The 21,269-nt window shown below is 37.0% G+C and overlaps 1 protein-coding gene across 2 annotated transcripts in view; it reads right to left on the bottom strand.

Moving 5' to 3' along the window:
* The window catches only part of cert (ceramide transfer protein), a 320,155-nt gene that overhangs the window by 285,403 nt on the left and 13,483 nt on the right, over positions 1–21,269 (bottom strand). For both annotated transcript variants that reach the window (XM_067788856.1, XM_067788855.1), the window contains exons 2-3: positions 11,308–11,615; positions 11,168–11,252 (exon numbers count right to left, since the gene is read on the bottom strand). In XM_067788856.1, coding sequence (XP_067644957.1) covers positions 11,168–11,252; positions 11,308–11,615 — 393 coding nt within the window. The remainder of the gene's footprint in view (positions 1–11,167; positions 11,253–11,307; positions 11,616–21,269) is intronic.

The following is a 21,269-nucleotide window of genomic DNA, read 5'->3' as shown; positions in this document are numbered from 1 at the left end:
CGTCAATTCTTGGCAATGGGTAGCTATCCCTTTTCGTGACGTCGTTCAACTTTCGGTAGTCTACACAAAACCTCATTTTCCCATTCTTCTTCTTCATTAATACCACCGGTGAGCTCCATGGACTAGCTGATGGTTCGATTACGCCGCTGTCGCTCATTTCTTGTATGATTAGATTAACAACTTCCCGCTTCGCCCGTGGAACACTACGAGGAGCTTGACGGATCGGCCTCGTATGCCCAGTGTCCATTTGATGTTTCACAACATTGGTGCGGCCTAGTTCATAGCCATCTTGGTCAAATATGTTTGCGTACTTTCGGAGCAGTTGTTTTGCCTTGCTCTGATAGTCTTCCTCTAGCCCCTCCGTCCATGCCGTGATGTCATTTGAAAGATCAATCTTGCTAGTTGAAACGTTTTCCTGGAGCTGTTCACAGTTAACAACTACTTCAGCATCTTCCCATTTGCGAGATAAAGATTATGGGGCATTCAATAGAGGGGCGGCTGTCGCCTCTTGCGGCTGACTCCCTTTAGTTTAAATATTGAGTAGACTTGGAGATTTGCTTTTGTTGTTGTTGTGGCGATAAGGTTGCTCCCCGAAGGCTTTGGGGAGTGTTATCGATGTGATGGTTCTTTGTCGGATACAGATCCGGTACGCTCCAGTAACACAGCACCATTAAGGTGCTAGCCCGACCATCTCGAGAACGATTTATATGGCCACATTGAACCTTCAGGCCATCCCTCCCTCCCCACCCACAAGTTCCATGAGGAGCTTGGGGTCGCCAGAGCCACGTCTGTTAGTGAAACAGGATTCGCCGCGGATAGGTGAGGTTGACAATTGGGTTTGAAGAAGCTATATATTGCGCTACACAGCCGCTCGAATCTGGTATTTTAGTGGCCTCTTACGACAGGCATGCCTACCGCGGTTATATTCTCACCCCCTAACCCGCTGGGGGAATTTGGAGCTTTGCTCATCTCCTTCAGCTCTGCGTTTACGGCCACCCACATTGTTGGAACTATTAGGACTGGTGTTGCAATAACGTGCAATGTGACCTGGGTTGCCGCACTGGAAACATTTCATAAATCCGGCATTTTTCTGTTGTAATCCCTTCAGTGCTTCCAAAATTGTGTCTTGTGAAGTTGGCACCTTCATATGCGAGTAATTACAAAAATCAAATATCATTCGTTTGTCCACCTTTTGTTAAAAAGTTATAACAAAAAAATTTTGGGTTTTTTCGAAAACAAAATACTCATCTTATAACTTTTTAACAAAAGGTGGACAACGATGAAAATACGATTTTGTACAATAAAGCGAAAACAAAAAATGTTAGGGTTTTTCCAAAAAAAAAAAAAAATTTTATTTAATAATTTGGAAAACATTTTAAACAACGTGACACCAGGACGGACAAGGCGACAGCTGTTTCGATTATACCTTGTAAATATCTTAATAAAATTTTTCCCAAATTATTAAATAAAAATATAAATAAAAAATTGCTTCAAATAAATGTTGTCATACATTTAAAAGCAATGATGGCAGTCCACGCTTAATTCATACAAATAGACAAGATTGGTTAACTCTTTGCAGTTCTATAAATAGAGCAAAATCGAAAATAACAGTTTCCTTGAAACTGCCAACAAAAAGCATATCTTTAACACATGATTACATACAAACGATGTTGTAACGAAGCTTTCCCTGTGCCCCGATGCCTCTTAACTAATTGCTGAGGTATACTCGCCGTGTCCAGGGTTCCGTACAATAAATTTTTACTTTGTGACCATTTTCCAAGTGGTACAAATTCACTTTATTTAACTTAAATATTTATAACAAACTTATCCTAAAATTTCATTTGTGTTCAATTCTTAACTTTATTTGGTATCGGTGTGGGTAACGGTTCACCCAAGTCCCGTTGACGTTCCTGCTGGCGTGCTTATTTATGTTGCTGTTATGTTGCTGTCATGTATTTGCTATTTATTTTGTGCTTTTGTATGCGCTAGCGGTCCACCAGGTCCCGTTAACGCGAGGTTATTGGACGCCTTAGTGGCGTGCCTACGCTGGCGTTCGTCGTTACGTTGGCTGTCGTGCTAAGTGTGCGGTCACTGGGACGCTCGTTGATGATGCTGTGTTGCCGTTGGCGCTGGCGAAGCGCTGACTGTCGTGATTAGTATTTCGTCACTTGGGGACGCTTAGAATGATATGCGGTCACCGAGGACGCTCCATGATAATGGGTATGCGGCCACTGGGGACGCTCGTAGGCGACGCGTAGACGCTGGCGGCGCGGTTCATGTTTAGTCAATGAGGACACTCGACAATAATAGGTATGCGGCCAGTGGGGACGCTCGTTGGCGACGCGTTGACCCTGGCGTCGCGGTTAATATTTTCGTCACGGAGGACACTCGATAACAATGGATATGCGGCCACTGGGGACGCTCGTTGGCGACGCGTTGACGCTGGCGTCGCGGTTAATATTTTCGTCGCTGAGGACGCACGATGATAATGCGCTGTCGCTGTTGACGCTGGCGTCGCGGTCAGTAGGTAGTTACTGAGGACGCTTGAAACTAAACCGAGGAAGCTCGTTTACGATGAGTATGCGGTTACTGGGGCGCTCGTTGACGGCGCGTTGACGCTGGCGTCGCATCTCAGTAGTGCCTTACGGGTCGCCTCGCGATCGACTGTGATGAGCCTGCGGAGCGCAGCCTTAAACGTTCAGTGACGGGGAAACCCACACACTCATTTCCAGCTCATTCTGCGTCTACGTAGGGCGATGATGTCTCGTGTTGAGCAAACCTCCTTACACGAGCTATCGCTTCCCGTCCGTAGATCCGATTTACGTTCACAATGCCGGGCTACGATCGGTCGTGTGTTGGTAGGAGCTGAAGTTGTTGTTGTCGCATGGCTTGTGTATATTGTTGTTTGATGTTGCGGTTGAAGTTGGTATGACCTAGTCTATTGCGTGTTGTATTCGTGTTTGACTTGCTGTAGGCATAATATGTTATTTTCCAAAGATTTTGTAGAGAAAAAATCAAAATGGGTATTTTTAACCACTCGAAACTGTTCCTTTCTTTTGCATGTTCCGATTATATTTATCCAATCATTTGGCGAATAAATGTGCTGAATTTTGTTTTTTGCGTTTGACTCAATAACGGCGAAATCGGCGTCATTTGGTAAGTAGGTATGTCCGCTCAATAAAAATTTTATTTCAATCGACTTAGCCTTTATATCAGTACTTTGAACTTATTCCAGTAAACTTAAGACAGTTTTGATATTTCTATTTTGTCTAATACATAAGTCAGACTACAAAATAATCCCAGCGTGGACTTATTCCCTGTTTCCACTGAAAATAAAAATTTTCGGTTTCGTACAAAAAAATGTTTTGTACTTAAAAGGGGTTTTCCGTTGAAATTTGAAAACAAAATTTGTACGATACATTGTTATTCATAAAAGGAAGTGTATGCACGCTAAATCTCAAAAACGCCAAAAATGGACTCACTCCTTTTATCCACTGAACGACTCATGTATTGCTAGAAGTTCTCTATCAAAAGTAGAGTAATTTATTTCAGTTTGAGTTAATTTTCTTGAAAAATATGCAAGTGGCTCTAATGAGTTGTTACTTGTTCGTTGTAGAACTGCTCCAATTGCAACATTTGATGCATCTACAGCAAGTGATAGTTGACCATTTTTATCAAAGTGAGTGAGTACTGTTTTTTGTGTAAAAATTTTCTTAACATTTTCAAAAGCTGAAGTAGTTTTTTCGGTCCAATTTAATTCTTTAAGTTTATTTTTGATAGCAAAATTTAACATTTCATGTAGTGGACTGAGTTCTTTTGCCAACATTTTAATATATCTGTGGTAATAATTCGCCATACCTAAAAATTTTTGTAATTTATTAATGGAGAGAGGTTTTTCAAAATTAAAAATTATTTCAACTCGTTCAATGGGTCTGATTCCTTCACTAGAAATTTCGTAACATAGAAACTGTAATTTTTCAACTCCGAAAATATATTTTGTAGGTTTAATATTTAAATTATATTTCTCAAGTCTTTTAAAACTTGTTTTTAAATGTTGTATATGTTCTTTCCATATATGTAATACTCCTATATTGCTACAACAAGCTAGGTACATTCCCAAACATCAGAGTGCCGATATATTGCCGTTTAACGGTTTTTGTTTTTGTATTCAATAATCGAATGTACCTAAATTTAAATTTTCTCTTGTCACACTTATGCTGATACAATCACAAAAATTTTATCAGCTGTCTTGTTTTGATTTCGAATTCAAAACACATTGCGAGCATTTTCTATTAGCAATATAGAAGTATTACATATATGATTTTATAATAAATAGCTTTATCCTGTCTCAAGGTATTTAAACATAATTGGTATTTCCATAAACAAATGAAAACCAAATCAGCTTCTTCGCCAATATTTGAATACTTTTATACAAAAAAGACCATATTTAATACTATTTCGCAAAACGGCCTCTTCTGTACTTCACGTTTCTCTCATCATTCGTATTGTATGGAAGTTTTGAAATTGAGCTGTACATAGAACACCTGGCATTGTTACATCACTGAATAACCAGGTCACAGAATTTATACACAATGAGAAGGAGTTTTTGCTAGATTCCAACTTTTTTGCACGTGAACACGTCTTGCACCTCACCACACACAATCCAATTTCAATGTTAACCATTTAAAAGCAGAAAATTCTCTGTCAACAGTTTCAGCTGGTGTATAAATTCTCTGGATTTTCTCTTAAGATGATTTCTTTGTGGGAATATAGGTACTTAGTAGGATTAATTATATTTACATTTTATTATTTGTAGCAATATATTTGCATCTTTTATGATTTAATATGGATTTGAATTTAATTAATATAATTTAGAAATTTTAAAAAAGGTAAAAAAAAGCTTAATTTCAATGGTAAATGGAGGGTTGAAAAGGCCTTGTGGCGTTGCAAATTCGTATATACGGTTTAAGTAGCAGATAAGACAACATGAAGATTATAGTGCGTTTGGCGCACCTGTTAGGCACTCGTTTAAGGCTGCAAGTACTTCAGGTTCGAGTCTCAATAAAGCTTTTTTTGTTTTTTTTTTTTTGATGGAAAATCCCATTAAAATATCGAATTATGAATTTTCGATAGGCAAAAGCCGAAAAGTCGATGTCATTTTGCTTATTATATTTGTTATTTATATCATTTTTTCTGTTAATTGAAATAATATTTCAAGTATACAGTTTTATAGCCCTTTTAATTCTACCCTAACAAAGTGCAAATGTCAAGTTCATAGAAAATTCCGCCGATTTTTGTCAATTTTTTCCGTTTTTGACTATTTTGCGTTTCAAATTTTTGATTACCTTATCTGACCTTATCAACTGACCATGCATAATTACAAATACATTGCTAGAGTTGCGCTTTTTCGTTCATTTCAGAGATTCGGTTCTTTCGTTCTTTTTGTTCATCTGTTCCTTTTTTTTTTTCAAGCAAATTTGTTCACTGCCGCTCAGACCCACGAAAAAAGTCAACAAGTATAGAGGGGGGTGTGTATGCAGCAATGATTTGTGTAGGTATATTTAAATGTGTTATGAAAAAATAAGTTAATATATATACATATGTATAATTAACTTCAAAACAAGTTACAAATTTCGGAAAATCGAGGAAGTTGAAAGAGTACAGGCACAAATTGTAAATATGAACTTTTCAAGTTTAATAAATGTAATAATTAGTTTCTTACAAAAGATGTTTTTCATAAATATATACACACATATCGCATAAGTGGCATCATCGACATTCGTGCTCACTGTGAATTTCTACGTATGTATGTATTAATTTACAATGTTCGTGAACGAGAAGAGAGAAAGAATAACATTAGATAAAACGAACTAAAAGAACAAATAGAACCGAAATCGAAGATCTAGTTCACTTGTTCAGTTGAGAGACCCGGTCAATTGAACAAGTTCAGAACGAACGAAACGACCCAACTCTATACATTGCGCTTGCAAGTGCGAACGACCTCAAAGATATTTCGCTTTTTTTCTCCTCATTCGAAACTTCGTAATATCAGAAAAGAAATGGAAATATGAAGTTTTGTATGGTATAGCCTCATGCGTAAAGGGAATGACATATGTGCGTACGAAAGCCAAAATACTATTTTCATACATTTCACACACGCGTCAATTTTTATGAGTGCCTGGTAATATATACATGTTTCTTGCACAATGATTTACACTTTGAAGACAAGGAAGCAAGATTGGATTTTTCACAATGTCTTTGAAAAAATAAATTCTATAAGTTTGCTTTTGGCCAAGGTGTAGTAGGCGGGAATGGAAGTTTTCCTCTTAGGTTGTAGTAGTTTTGGCCTATATCTACGAGGCCAGGCAGAAACTTTGAATGTGTTAGTAAGCGGAATCAAGTCGAAATAAAAATGTTGTCTGACTTCGATTTTTTGTTCTTCCTCTTATGTTTGTGATTTTGTTGATGAGACGTAGGCGTTTGCAGTTTTATGCAAAAACACCTAATTAAAGTTTGAAAAATTGTGAAAATAACTCGAAATAATTATGTAAAAGTGCAGATTATAAATATGTAATCTATTTATACTTATTTAATATTTATTCCGACCTTTTACAATATCAAAAATTAAATTGGAAAAAGTTGATGTTTCCATAAGCATACATGCAAAATGGTCAATGGCAACAGTGCTTATCTGTAAACAATACACACACAAATATGTTATGTACATGTACACAGACGCACACATTGATTCCTACGGGCTTGAGAGTTCCGTCAAACGTGCTTCGTACGACAAACGTCCGTACGTACGGCGCACGTCGGTGGGTTCTAGTTCTTTTTTCACAAAAAGTAGTAGGTGAATTTATATCGATGGACCTTTACTGGAATTAAATACAGATTCATTATTTGGGTATCTTTGGTATTGGCTTCCACAAGTAAGGCCCGTGCTAAATTATTACGTCCATATATGTATGTTTAATTTGTTTCAAAAAAGAAATTGAAACATGTCTTTGTTGAAACAAACTACTTGTATTCACGTCATATCCAACTAAGGATTTTCGCATGTGCAGCGCACCAAAAGTGTCGTATTACACATGATTTATGTAAAAAATTTCGCTGAAACAATGGAATTCTAACATAGTTCCAAAAAATTGTAACTCACTGTTGTTGTTTTGTCCTACAAATCAGACCAATAAGATCAGAAGAATGTTACAGTTATGGATTGTAATTTAGAATATATGAATCCGGCCCGCTTCGAATCAGCATCTTCTGGTTCCAAGCAGACTGCCGCGGGGCTAGTCTATCCCCTGACATATTTTAGTACATACATAATAACTTGGTAACATTAGTAATACATCATGAATTCAACTGTCAGTTTTTGGGGGATCTTCTGATCAAGTTTGTAGAATATTGTAACAAACTTTGAATAGGGCACTACTACTTGCAGCTTTAAAAAACTTTTTATAATTTTAAATTTATATACTTGTTATAATTGTATTCGATTAGTTTAGTGCTCATAGATTTTAAATAGTAAAAGTAGCTACTACACTTAAAACCGCCCTGCTCTTTCATCTAAGAGCAAATCTTCGGCTTGCTTGCCACCAAAATGGCTTCCCAAAATTATGGATGGATGCCATTGACGCGCAAATAAATTATGCACTGTCTTTAAAACTCTGCCACAGAATAGTAATGTCCACCTTTTGCAATCCCGAAGTATGGAAACAGTCGATGATGGTATTTTACTGAAGCCTTGTAAATATGATTACCAAGGGTAGCCAAATTAGCAGCTTTTATTATCTACTCTTTTATTTTTAGTCTATTACATATTGTGAAAAATTACGATACGATAGTGAATGTATCTCGCAATAATAATATTGCCTCTCATTCGATCAGTCACGTAAACTTTTCCCATACGATTGCTGACTCCATCACGGAAAACACGATACGGGCCCTGGTAGTAAAAATATGTTCAGCTCCAGCTTAGTTCCCGAAAATGTTTCACTCATTTGAGTGGGGGCATAGAAAACTTTCAATAAGTGTATTTTTTTCACTCAGCTAAAAAAAAATAAATAAATGTAAGACGCGATCACCTCCGAAGAGATCTAAGGCCGAGCTTCTCTTCCAATTTGCGTCGTGTACCTCTTGATTTTCCCTACAAATTGGCCGGATTTATGCCGACTCCGAACGGCACCTGCAAGGCAGATGAGTTTTCACTGAAAGCTTTTCATGGCACAAATACACTCGGAGCGCTTGCCAAACACTGCCGAGGGGCGACCCCGCTAAGAAAAATTTTCTTTTTTTAATTGAAAACCCTTATTTCTAAATTTTGATGTTGCTTTGCCCGGGGTTCGAACCCAGGGCATACGGTGTGGTAGGCGGAGCACGCTACCATCACACCACGGTGGCCGCCGAGCTCTCACTCAGCTAAGTGGTAGTAAAAAAATAAAATGAGTGCAATCAATTTTTTTAGTCGTAGTGGAGAAAGGCAGCACTATCACCAAGCTGGAAAAAAATTAGGTCACACTCAAATTTTTCCAATAGATCAATGCTAATGGAAATGGCTAGGCCACTCTGACATAATCGGTTTAAGGGTTAGCCGGGGGAGATCTCATCGGCAGCGTCTGTACACCTCTAGGTGCGGCTGCAAGCGGGCGTCTGTCTTGGAGAAAGCGGCTCGCTATATAAACGTGCCAAGTAATATTTTCACCCCCGCTAAGCGGGTTGTGCGCTGGGCTTGGGACCCGCCACGTAAAAACATACTCCAATGAAATATAACAACAAGCCTCGGATAAATACACTCTCTATTGATGACGACCATGGCAAACGTTTGAAGGAAAATGAATTGAGGGCATGCACCTGGAACGTCCGTTTATGTAGCTTGCTTAATGTTTCTGTCGTTCTGCCTTTATTTAGAGATGGTAATATTCGTCACAATACGCATGCTTCTACTGAAAAATAAGACAAATACGTACGTACAAAATCTGCACCTCCACCGGTAGCTTGGTATATGTACAGGAGTCATTCGGGGATTTTTCGGGACCAAAGCATGGCATTTCAATGTAGCATGGTGCAATTTCTCGCGGATCGTTCAAAATTTGTCATCCAATGAATCGCTCTTTGTGGAGAGACTGCCCTTCATTCGGTCTTAGAGACTAGCACTGCCGCGTCTACCGAAGAAATACATATTTATAAAACGGGCACATATATGTCACATGCAAAACGCGATGTTTTAGGCTAACCCCTAATACTTGTTGTCGACGCGATTTCTTTAAAATATGTATGGCTCCTTTCTGTTCACAACCAAGAGCGACTCACGCCGCGTTTAAGCCCACCTCCGTTCCTTCCTCAACTATTAACACCAAAGCTGTCTGATAGCTAGAAAAAATTCTCGTTTATTGCTAGCGCTAAAAGGCGCCTGAAGTTAAGAGATACAATCTCACAAGCTCGAAATGCCCGACCACCAACATTTCCGGCGCAATATTCATGTGAGACAAGATCATAAGATGACTCACACCGTGTGCACCGTATGTCAACGATAAAGACGCTCCCCGAAGGCTATGGGGGGTGCTATCGATGTTGATGGTCCTTTGCGGGATATAGATCCGGTACGTTCCGGTAACAAAGCACCATTAAGGTATTAGCCCGACCATCTCGAAAACGATTAATATGACCACATTAAACCTTCTAGGCCATTCCGCCCTCCCCACCCCCTGGTTCCCTGAGGAACTTGGGGTCGCCAGAGCCTCGCCTGTTAAATATGTGTATGATACAATCATATTTGTAACAGGATTACCCTAGCGTAGGTGAGGTTGACGGGTTGCGGAAGCTTTGCATCTATAAAGATTTGTATTATGCTTATCAACCCATTGAATCCCACTTCAGCGCAATGCTACTGAGCTTCGTAACAATTGTTTGTATGTCCCTTTGAAAATCAAATATTTCCGCTGAAATAGTAATAAAATTTACTTTTACTTATTTTCAGCAAGTAATTCGAAACCAGAATTTCGGCTGTTAAAAAACTGAAAAATATTTACTTAAAAATAATTGATCATGAAATATAGCTTCAAAGCACGGTAAAATATTAAAGGTTTTTTTCTACTGACGACGACAGCTCGCATCCATTCAAGTTACATCTGAAGTAAAATGAAAAAAAAAACAAATTTGTTTGCTGTGCTTTTTTCTGTTGCTGAAATATTTTTCAAATACAAATGTAAGCTGTATACACAAATTACAAACCGACAAAAAAGTCATTGCTGGTAAAGCCAAAAATTTGTAAATTTTACTATTTTTCAGTAAGCAATTCAAACCCTGAAATTTAACGATCAAATAAGCTCTAATTAATAAATCAACTTATCAATTTCATTGGTCTAATAAATACAATAAACATCCTTATTTCTATTCTATTTCTATTCACTGAGTATGAGTACTGCCACCGATACTTTGATCCGAGTATTTTATGAGTATCGGTATCGATACGTTTTCTGAAAGTTCTATCACTATTTACGACACGATACGCCCTTTGCCTACATAAGTTAGACGAGGATAGAGCGAAGAAGAATTGACGGAAAAGGCGGATAGGGAGAAAGAGACGCGTAGAAAGAGAAAAGGCAGGGGAAGGAGTGCATAAAGGAACAAGAAAAAGGGGGAGGGAGAGTAAAGTGGAAAACTTACGGAGATAGACCAAAGTTAGGACAGAACGTCTGCAGGTTTATATATAAAAAACAAAAACAAAAATATAGGAAGAGCTGCAAGGCAGCTGAATTTTCACTGAGAAGCTTTAAATGGCAGAAATAAAGTCGGAGTGTTTGTCAAATCACTGACGAGGGGCGACCACGGTTAGAAAAACTTTTTTCTAAATTTTCGATGTTGCTTTGACCGGAAGTTGAACCCACGATCTTCGGTGTGGTAGGCGGAGCACGCTACCACCGCGGCGATCGCATTAAGCTTTGAGAAAATCAGAATTTTGAAAGCGCAGAATTTTACTGTGAGGACTTTTGAATGCTGACCTGCAAATTCCACATACAGTATTTTGTAATACAGCACCGAATTTAAAATACAGATCCTTTATCATATTCTAAATAACACGTTTTTTTCTTCCTCAGTTTTTCTTTAATATTTTTTTGTACGTCTTTTGTAACGATGTGCAGAATTAGAAATTAAAAACTGTTACCTTAAAATCGATTGGCCTCAATCCATTACAGTTATCAAAAGGTTTTCCTGTCTCCTTATTTACATCAACGCAGGCATCAAAGAATCTGTAACAAAACACAACTTTCAAATGTATGAATGCTTTGATATGGTTTAATAAACCTTTGCAGTGTTTCAATCTGAGCAAATAGTATGTCCTTGAACGTCTCTATTTCACAAACTTTTTCCTTCAAATTTTTTTGCATTTTTCTTATACTACTGCCACTGGCACCGGACATAGTATTTGATTGTAGAGATACTGTACTGTCATGACGCCGAAGTGATGTAGTATCTGTGCTGGCCGAATCCTCTTTATACATCTGAAGCACCTCTACCCAATGTGATCGATCTTCGGGAGTTTCCGCACGTAAACACCAGTTGTTATAATTGTTAACAACTATATCGAAACGCAATTCATCGCTATCGTGAGCCTACAATGAAAGACATAAATATATAAAAGTCTTATGATGCAGGTTTTATCATAGATGAATATTTTAGACACATACAGACATTTTACATCAAAAAAATGCCGACAAATCTTTAGATCAAGCAGCTGCTCCAGGTTTGTGACAATTAAGCAAAAACTGTCTGTTCTTTAGTTCGTTATGCACTTTTATGTTGAGTTCTTTTGCCTTACTGTGTAGATGATGTTCAGGGGTTATAAGAAGACATCCCGTTTTGAATGCAGTATTTTGGCAGGCCTGCAGTCTTTTTCAGTGTGTGTTTTTTTAGGCGACCAGACTGGAGACGCATAGCGCATGAGCTAACGGTTAATTGACTTGAATATTTCATTGCGGCTTTGTGCTCGAACGATACCTCTAAGATCCATCGACGTGAACTTCCAATATTTTCTTCATCTGTTCCTTCCACGTCGGTGGTAGTACCAGGTCGTGCGAGGTGAAGAAATCAGAAATACTAGGGATATATGTAGGTAACCCCCACCGAGTTAGGGGGCTTAGAATATACCCGCGGTAGGTATGCCTGTAGTAAAACGTGACTAAAATACCAAATTGATTCAAGGGGTTGTGTATCACAACTCTTTCAAGGGGTTGCCAGCGCAATATATACATAGCTTCTCCAAACCAATTGTCAACCTCACCTACCCGTGGCGAATTCGGTTTCATTAACAGCCGAGGCTCTGGCGACCCCAAGTTCCTCATGTATTAGGGAGTGTATTTATCGTTAATAAAAGAACAACAACAAATGTAGCTATTTATTTTAGAAAAAATGCTAATTTCACACAGAAACTTATGCCCATATTACCGTTTACAACTCAACTCTGGTTGGGTTGAAATTTCGCAATTTGGTATTACAGATTACAACTCAACCTGTAAAAAAAATGTCGGTTGAGTTGTCTAGCCTAACAACTTTTTGTGGCATTACCGTTTACAACCTTGTGTTGGTGTAGTTGTCAAAGACGTCAAAATCTTACAACTGATTACTAGCAGTTGTCTCATACAATTTTGCAGTTGTTTTGAAAAAATGTAACGTTTTACAAGACGGTTCACCACCTAATTTTTAACAAAAAATTTCAAAGTTGGTATCAAAAGACACGTTTCGACCTCCGATTTAAGAATCCGAAAACAAAAATTCAAAATTTAATTTCTGTCATTTCAGTTCGCTTAAAATTTTCATGTGGTTGTTGTATTTTGCCATATTTTACACACTAATGCAGAAAGGCGCTGGACCCACCCAGGACTATTTTTACAAATCGCGGCCCAAGGCCGCCAACGCAGAAAAATGTTCTTTGCAAAAAAACTGTGGATCGGGCCTCATATTTCGGACCCTCTCGGGCCATTTTGTGGGTTTTTGTAAATATTTTTCGACAGAAATCAAATTTTTAATTTCCGCTTTCGAATCCTAAAAACGGAGATCGAAACGCGTTTTTCGATACCACCTTTGATAAGAGTTAAATGGTGCACGGGCTCATAAAACGTTACAAAAAAAAAAAACAAAAAATTAAAGCCGGTAGTTAAATCTATTCTAATCAAACAATAATCAACACTTTTGTACACATTTATAGAAAAATCAACGTTTAAACGAAGAATTACATTGAATTACTTTTTGACTTTATGGAGCGACATTCCGAAGTTGGGCGAGGCTGGCCGCAGTTCGGAGCAGCCAAAATAGGTGAAATTATGCGTACGTGGGTCCCATTGATACTAATCACTACTCCTGGGAATCCTGTTTTAGAGTAAAATACAATTTTTGCTGTTTATGTTTTAATCCAATCCGCACAAATATGCTCCTCAATAATATCTAAAACCAGTCTAACATCAAAATAATTTCCACAACATTTTTTTGTTTCTTTATTGATGGCGTATTTTAAATATAATATAATGTTTTCTCGAAAAAAAATACATTTTGTGTGAGAAGATAGCTTAACATGTATGCATATTTGCTTCCTACGCTGTCAACTGCGTTAAGTACACTAGTTTACATTTAAATTATTTTAGTACATACTAACAAGTGTGTTGTGCCAGCTTAAATATACTGGCGCCAAATTATTTTAACATACTTATTTACTGTTTTTTTTTATAAAAAACAAATACGAATAAATTATCTATATTTGTATTTTACAGGCTAATGTTATAATCTAGTAACAAGAGGCTTTTAACTTGCCTCTTGAAATGCAAATAATTGGAACATGTTTTAACATAGTCGGACAATTTATTAAACATTCAAGCACCATAGCTACGTATTGAATTTGTGCTTCTTTGAGTACGGAAAAAACAAGTTTTTATATATAGAGTATTTCTAAGTTATAGCTTAGATTTCCTGCGAAATTTAAGTCAAAATTATGTTTAATCAAACTGTTTTTGATTTTGAAAACAATGAGCAGTGCCTGTAGAATACTGTACTTTCTAACGTCTAACCTATTTTCGTAAAGCCTGATAGTGGGAGTTATTCTGGGTAGTAACAGGATATTTTTTATTATTTTGTTTTGAAGTATTTGTAACTCATTTATTTTATTTTCTGCACATCTGCTCCAGATTGGGTTTAAATACGTTAAACGTGACATAAAGTACGCATCGTATAATAGCCATAATTGTTTTCTGGGTATATTATTTCTACTTCTATATATTGCGAAATTTAGCGGTATTAACTTAAGTTTCAATCTAGTTATATGTTCGTGCCAATTTAAATTCGCGTCGAACCATATTCCCAGGTATTTCAACTTGTCTACCCTCGTAATGCTCGGTATGGGTTTGAAGTTGTTAAAAATAATGAAATGAAATGAAATGCCATCAGCAAGGAATCTGAGTGTGTCGCATAATTTTAAAATAGGGGTAAAGCCTTGAGCCTAATGAGCAAAACGCTTCCTTTCAAATCTGCAAAATAACTTCATTAGAAGCTCATCATTTGTCACTTAAACATTTTCTTCTTGGTAGTTGCAAGGGATTGGAATTATCACTCGAATTTTTTCCGTATTTGCGACATGTCAATTACCAACATTTTCGGCATTATTAAATGGATTTCATTAAATATCCGTTTTGCTTTTAATAACAAAATCACTTTTGTAAATGCTTAAATTTCCGCAACAAATTGATCAGCTGTTCAGTTGTCTGTCAAATCATCACTTTCTTAGGTTGGCAACATCAATTCAGCTTCAACTGAAATAAGTTGTAATTCGTAATGCCAAACAGGAGTTGAGTTGTTTTAATTACAACCCAACTAAGTTAAGTTATAAACGGTAATAGGGGCATTAATGGAGTCACAATTTCGTTTAATGAAATAATTAAGTCTTCCTTTGCACACATGGACACTTACTTCATTAACCAACTCCTGTCAACAACCCTAAAAAATATAATGTTTTTACTCTTTAACTTTAAAGACAATTAAAACAAAATATAAAACCAACATTTTTTTTTTGCTTTCCTCTTTTTCGTCAATTTTTTAAAATAATTTATTGGAACGAATTTAGGGAAATCCTGCTAACGTTCGAATCGCTGAACTGTCGAATAAATAACTCCAATATTCAGCATTCCAAACTGGTCTTTATTTATATTACTTTGGGAGTACTTCACATTTATACTTCACTTAACAACTAATAGCGTGTTTAAATCAAACTGAATAATTATTACTCAGCTTGCGCTGCTTTTATACTCTCTGTTGCATCGTTCGCATATTTCTCCTAAGGTCTAGTTATATGCGTGTGTATGTGTTAGTAACAACTCATATCTGATGACTGAAACTGCGGTGACAAACCTTTCTTTCGTTGTGGGTTGTATAACAGCACCAAATCTCCTTCCCGGAAACCTTCCGAATTAATTGCTTTATCGTATCTGTATTTCATCTTGTCACACATAATCTTGGTTCGTTGTCTTACAAAATCGTTTATTTCCCTCATCTCTTCCTTCAAGACACCAGTCGATTTCTTGGCATTTCCCTCCGCATCGGCATTTCTCCCAAACTTCAAATAAGCTGGCAGTCGAAGGTCGTTGCCAAAAATTACCTTTTCGGGCGTTTGGCCTGTTGTCTCATGCACTGTCTATCGGTAAGCCATCAAGAATAATGATATTCCACTCTTTATGGAACTTGCCTACTACTTTCCTTAAGAGCTCCTCCAAGGTTCTACTGAATCATTCCACAATACCATGGGAATGAGGATGCAATGCAGTTGTCCGTGTTTTTCGAATACCCAATGTTTTACACATTTCTTGGAACACAGCTTATTCAAAATTCCTGCCTTGGTCTGAATGTAACTCCATTGGTACACCATACCTTGCAACCAAATTGTTTGTAAACACTTCTGCTACTGTTTCCGCTTCCTGATTTTGAATTGGGTATACCTCTGGCCATTTGCTGGAATAATCCATAACCACCAGTACGTATTTGTTCAAGCGGTTGCTAGTTGGAAATGGACCTGCGACATCAATGGCGATCCTTTCAAATGGTGCACCTGAAATATACTGCTTCATCTGGCCGTGACTTCGTGTTTTGGGCCCCTTCGCTCTGCTGCAAACCTCGCAGATGGCAATCCACTCAGTGGCCGACTGAAAGCAACCAATCTCTGCTTAATTTTCTTGAGCGTCTTCGTAATTCCAATATGACCTCCACTTGGACCGTTATGTAGCTCACTGAGAACGTCAGGAATCGTTTTCCTGGGAACAACTATCAGTTTCTTCTTGCATTGACCATCCTCACTCTCCCATATTCGATGCAGGCAACCGGATATCAATTCTATACTGTTCCACTGTACCCAATATGACTTCGCAATAGGAGTCTCTGCTGACATCTCTCTTTTCGGTATTACGTTTCGTTCGAGCCCCTGCATAACATGTGACAGATCTGTATCTTCTAGATGACACTTCCTTAGTTGTTCCTTGTCGCATTCATCCGTACACGTTATAGTCATTAGCCGGACATCTATAATGTCTTCTTTAGCCTCAGTTTTTGAACAGAGTTTGCATTCCAAACTACATGGTCTTCATTCTGGATTACGGAACTGCAGGCGCCATTTCAATGCTGCGTGGTCTGTCTCATGCACTCTACCAATGCCAATAGCTTCTTCCGTGTAACTCAATAGTTTCTCTCTGGTTTTCCAAATGATCGGCTGTAATATATGCAACTACCTTCTCCTGTCCATCGACCAGTTGTGACAAAACGCCTCCGCTCGCATCTGTATCTAGAATAAACGGTGCTCCTGTAATCGGATATGCCAACATAGGGGCAGTGCACAAACGCTCTTTCAAAGCTTGGAAAGACACTTGTTGCTCCTTCTTCCATTCAAAAACTTTATTTTTTCTCGTAAGCTCAGGGAGGCTATGGGCTTAATTCTGTGGTCTTGGCCAATCCTTTACAGCTTCTATATTTTCATTCGCAGTGCTGCTGCCCTCCGCCGTTACCATGTGGCCCAAATAACTTACTTCCTTTTTAAACAGTGACTATAGTTTATGATAAAAAACTATTTATTTTATAAATATTTATATTTATTTATTTTAAATCTTTATTCAAAAAAATTTATTTATTTAATAAAATTTTCATTTTTTGATTAACTCAAAAATTTTCATTTAAAAAAGGTAGCTTAATTATTTAAAAAAATGTATATTAATATGAATAAAATATACAACTAAATATAGACCCTACATTTACTCCCCCTCCAGTGAAACAATCAATAAAATTAAATGTTAATTAATGTTAAATGAAATTTTTTTTGTTGAGTGCAGTGTATTTTTGTTTTGTGTATTAGTCATTATTATATGTGCAGGTTTAAGTAAATCTATGGAAACAGTTTTTATAGTATTACCATGTTGAATCTTGAATGTTTTATTTTGTCTGGAAATAACTTTAAATTGTGCCTCGAAAGGTGGTTGTAAATTAGACTTGTGAATAACTTTAAGAAAGACGTATTCAAAAGTGTCTAAATTTTTTGGAATAAAATCATTTTCTTTGATATGATGAGTTATTTTTGATCGAACAATTGAGAAATGTTTTTTAAGTTTAGTAAGAGTTTTATTTGTGTTATCAGTTCATTATTATTATTAGAAACAATCAATTCATCAGGTAGTCTAATTGTTTGTCCATATACAAGTTCAGCGGAAGAGCATTTCAAATCTTGTTTAATAGAAGTTGTAAACCTAAAAGAATCCAAGGTAAAATTTCTGACCAATGTGTGGAGTCATCCGAAGTTGTAATTACCGTTCTTAAAGTTCTATGAAATCTTTCAATCATTGAATTTGACTGTGGGGGATATGTGAATTTTTTGAGCCCCTAATAAAACAGTTAATTCAGTGAATAATTTAGATTTAAATTGTGAAACTTGATCTACTGTAATTTTGTGTGGAACACCGAAACGAGGAACATAATTTTGAACAAATGTAGTTGATACTGTTTTTGCTGAAATATCTTTTAATGGATATGCTTCTGGCCAACGTGTATGTCTATCGATAATAGTCAATATATACCGATTTTCTTTGGCTACAGGTAGTGGAGCAACTAGATCCATATGTATATGTTCAAATCGTCCTGAAGGAATATCAATTTTTTGAATAGGACTTTTCGTATATTTAGAAATTTTACATTTTTGACATTTAATACAACTAATTGACCAATTATTAATTTCCCCACGCATTTCTGGCCAAAAATATTTGGTTTGAATGAGACGTCTAGTTGTACAAACACTTGGATGAGATAAACAATGAATTTTGTCAAACATAATTTTTCTCATCAAATTAGGAGCATATGGTCCAAAAGGTTTTTGAGTAATGTCACACCAAACATTGACATTGAAAAGAGGAATATTAATTTCTTTTAAATTATTTTTGGAACAAGTTCTGAAGTTAAATTTTTAAGAATTTCATATTTTTGTTGTTCATCATCAGAGCTGCTCAACCCCTATACACTTGTAGCACTTTTGTTTTCGTTTTGCCCTGAATCATAGGCACATATTCAAATTCACACTTTGAATATAAAAAAAATGTCATAGCACTCGCATATGCCCTCACATATAATTTCGAATCATATGAAAATGCTCGAATTTCTTATGAAAGTGCCAAGAAAAAGCACTTCCGTATGAAGCTCAGGCACTTGTGTATGATAAAAAAATGTACACTAACAATTTGACAACTAAAAATTATTCAAAAATATTATAGCACTGAAAAAAATTTTTTATCAAAATTGATTTATAAATAAAATTAAAATAGATAATTTACCGCGGAGCTGTAATATATGGGGCATATGACCAAACCATATAAGCAAAACTGTACCAAAACAAGCGGAGCCTATTCTATCTTCATACGAAATTAGTTAATTACCCTCAAGGGAAGTCAGTAACTAGTGATACAAAATTCTGGTTAAGAACTAGATCTAGAGTGCCAAGTAAGTATTAGTTGGTTAATAGCTAGATTTTCAGTTATATCTCGGTACCTTGTAGACTATGACAGCTTAATAGTTTGTGGAGACTTCAATGTTAATCTGCTTGTTCGTGACTCATATAGTAATAGTATGTTAAATTATGTATCTGGTGCTGGTCTAAGTGTTGTCAATAACAATGTGCCAACCAGGTTTGGTGTTAATTGTTGTCCTAGTCTTCTGAATTATTTTATTGTTTCTGACCCTTCAATAGTTTTAAAATTTGACCAGATGCCATTTTTATCAGACCATGATCTTATTTTTTGTTCCTTAGATATACAATTTAACCGCTGTGATACTGGTAGTAGCTTTAGTTTTAGGGATTACCGCTTACTTGACTATAATGCTTTGTGTTCTGATTTGTCCTGTGTTAATTGGAGTGATTGTTGGTTACTAGTTTCTGCTGATGAAAAACTTGAGTTCCTTAACAGCAAAATCGTTAATGCCTTTAACATACATGTGCCTATTCGCTCAAGTAGACCTAGAAATGTTTCGTGTCCGTGGTTTAATGGCCAAGTTCAAGCGGCAATAAAAGCACGTAGTAGGGCATACCAATCGTGAAGGAGGAGTAAAAGTAATGTTCCATGGCTTGCCTATAAAGCTGTCAGAAATATCGCTACTAAGATAATAAGGAACGAAAAAAGTAGATTTTTTACCTCAAGGCTAAACCCTTCGCTACCTCCAAAAACTCTTCGGCGTAATCTAAAAAGCTTGCGAGTATATGGAAGGGACAAACATGTATGCGAACTAAATGCTGACACCCTTAATGATGCGTTTGTGAGTAGTCCTGCTGTAAATCCTACTGCACCTTTTCCAAATGCTTATGGACGCTACTGTGGAGAAAATTTTGAGTTCAGGGCGGTATCCGAATGCGACGTGGTAAGGTGCTTACTTAAAGTTAAATCCAATGCCATGGGGGTTGATGGTATACCAATAAAATTTGTAAAAATTATTCTACCATTTATACTGAGTACCTTCACACACATCATCAACCATTGAATCACAACTTCTCGGTTTCCTGAATCGTGGAAATGTGCTATGGTAAGACCCGTCCCGAAGAAACGGCTTGCAAACTCGGTCCGTGATTATCGGCCCATTAGCATATTGCCCGCGCTGTCGAAAGTTTTTGAAAGGCTGCTAGCAGAGCAAATAATTTTGCACATTTCTAGAAATAACCTCTTATCAACACACCAATCGGGCTTTAGAGCCAAGCATAGTTGTACAACGGCACTACTTAAAATTCTTGATGACATACGCATACCTTTTGATAAAAACCAACTAACTCTGCTTTGTCTATTAGATTTTTCTAAAGCTTTTGATTCTGTTGACCATGCGATACTTTCTTATAAACTTAAAACATATTTTGGATCTGCCTACAGTGCTTTGATGGTAATGGAGAGTTACTTAACAGGAAGGTCACAACTTGTTAATACTGGTTGCGAAATTTCGGGGACCAAACACCTACCCCGAGGTGTTCTGCAGGGTTCCATTCTTGGGTCTTTGTTATTCAGTATTTTCGTAAACGATATCTTTTCGGTTTGTCAGCACATGAAAATGCACGCATATGCAGATGACATACAATTATATTTGTCTGGTAGTTTCACGGACGTAGCCAACCTCTGCCTTAAAGTAAATAATGATTTATTGTCAGTACAGAGCTGGGCCAATAATAATGGTCTCTGACTTAATGCAACTAAATCGTTCATTTTGCCCATTTCGAAGAATAGGTCCGTTGATGCCCTTGCCTCACCAATATACATTGGAAACACGGCTTTACATTGTTTCTAGAATTAAAAATTTGGGTTTCGTTATCAACTCTAATCTAACTTGTGAAGACCACATCAATACAGTCATGGGTAAAGTGTATACCACTTTGCGCAATCTTAGGCAATCTGCACCTTTCACACCTCCGCATATTAGACGAAAACTGGCCCTACAGCTTCTTTTGCCAATAATACACTATTCAGAGCTTGTTTATAACAAGTTGGACTCATGTTCTGCACACAAAGTTGAGGTCGCCTTTAATCATGTAACCCGTTACGTTTTCGGGTTACGAAAATTTGATCATATTTCGGCTTGGAGGTACAAGCTATTAGGATGTAACATATTTGACTACCAAAAAGCTAGAAGTGTAGTTTTTTTGTACCGCTTGATTGTCACAAAATCACCAGCATATCTTTTTGAGAAATTGACATTCACTAGTTCTCCCAAGACGAGTAATCTAGTTGTGC

This window comes from Eurosta solidaginis, chromosome 5 (assembly GCF_040869045.1).
Source record: "Eurosta solidaginis isolate ZX-2024a chromosome 5, ASM4086904v1, whole genome shotgun sequence".
In the NCBI taxonomy this organism is placed as follows: domain Eukaryota; kingdom Metazoa; phylum Arthropoda; class Insecta; order Diptera; family Tephritidae; genus Eurosta; species Eurosta solidaginis.
The sequence above is the reverse complement of the archived record's forward strand: the minus strand, read 5'-3'. Positions and strand labels throughout refer to the sequence as shown.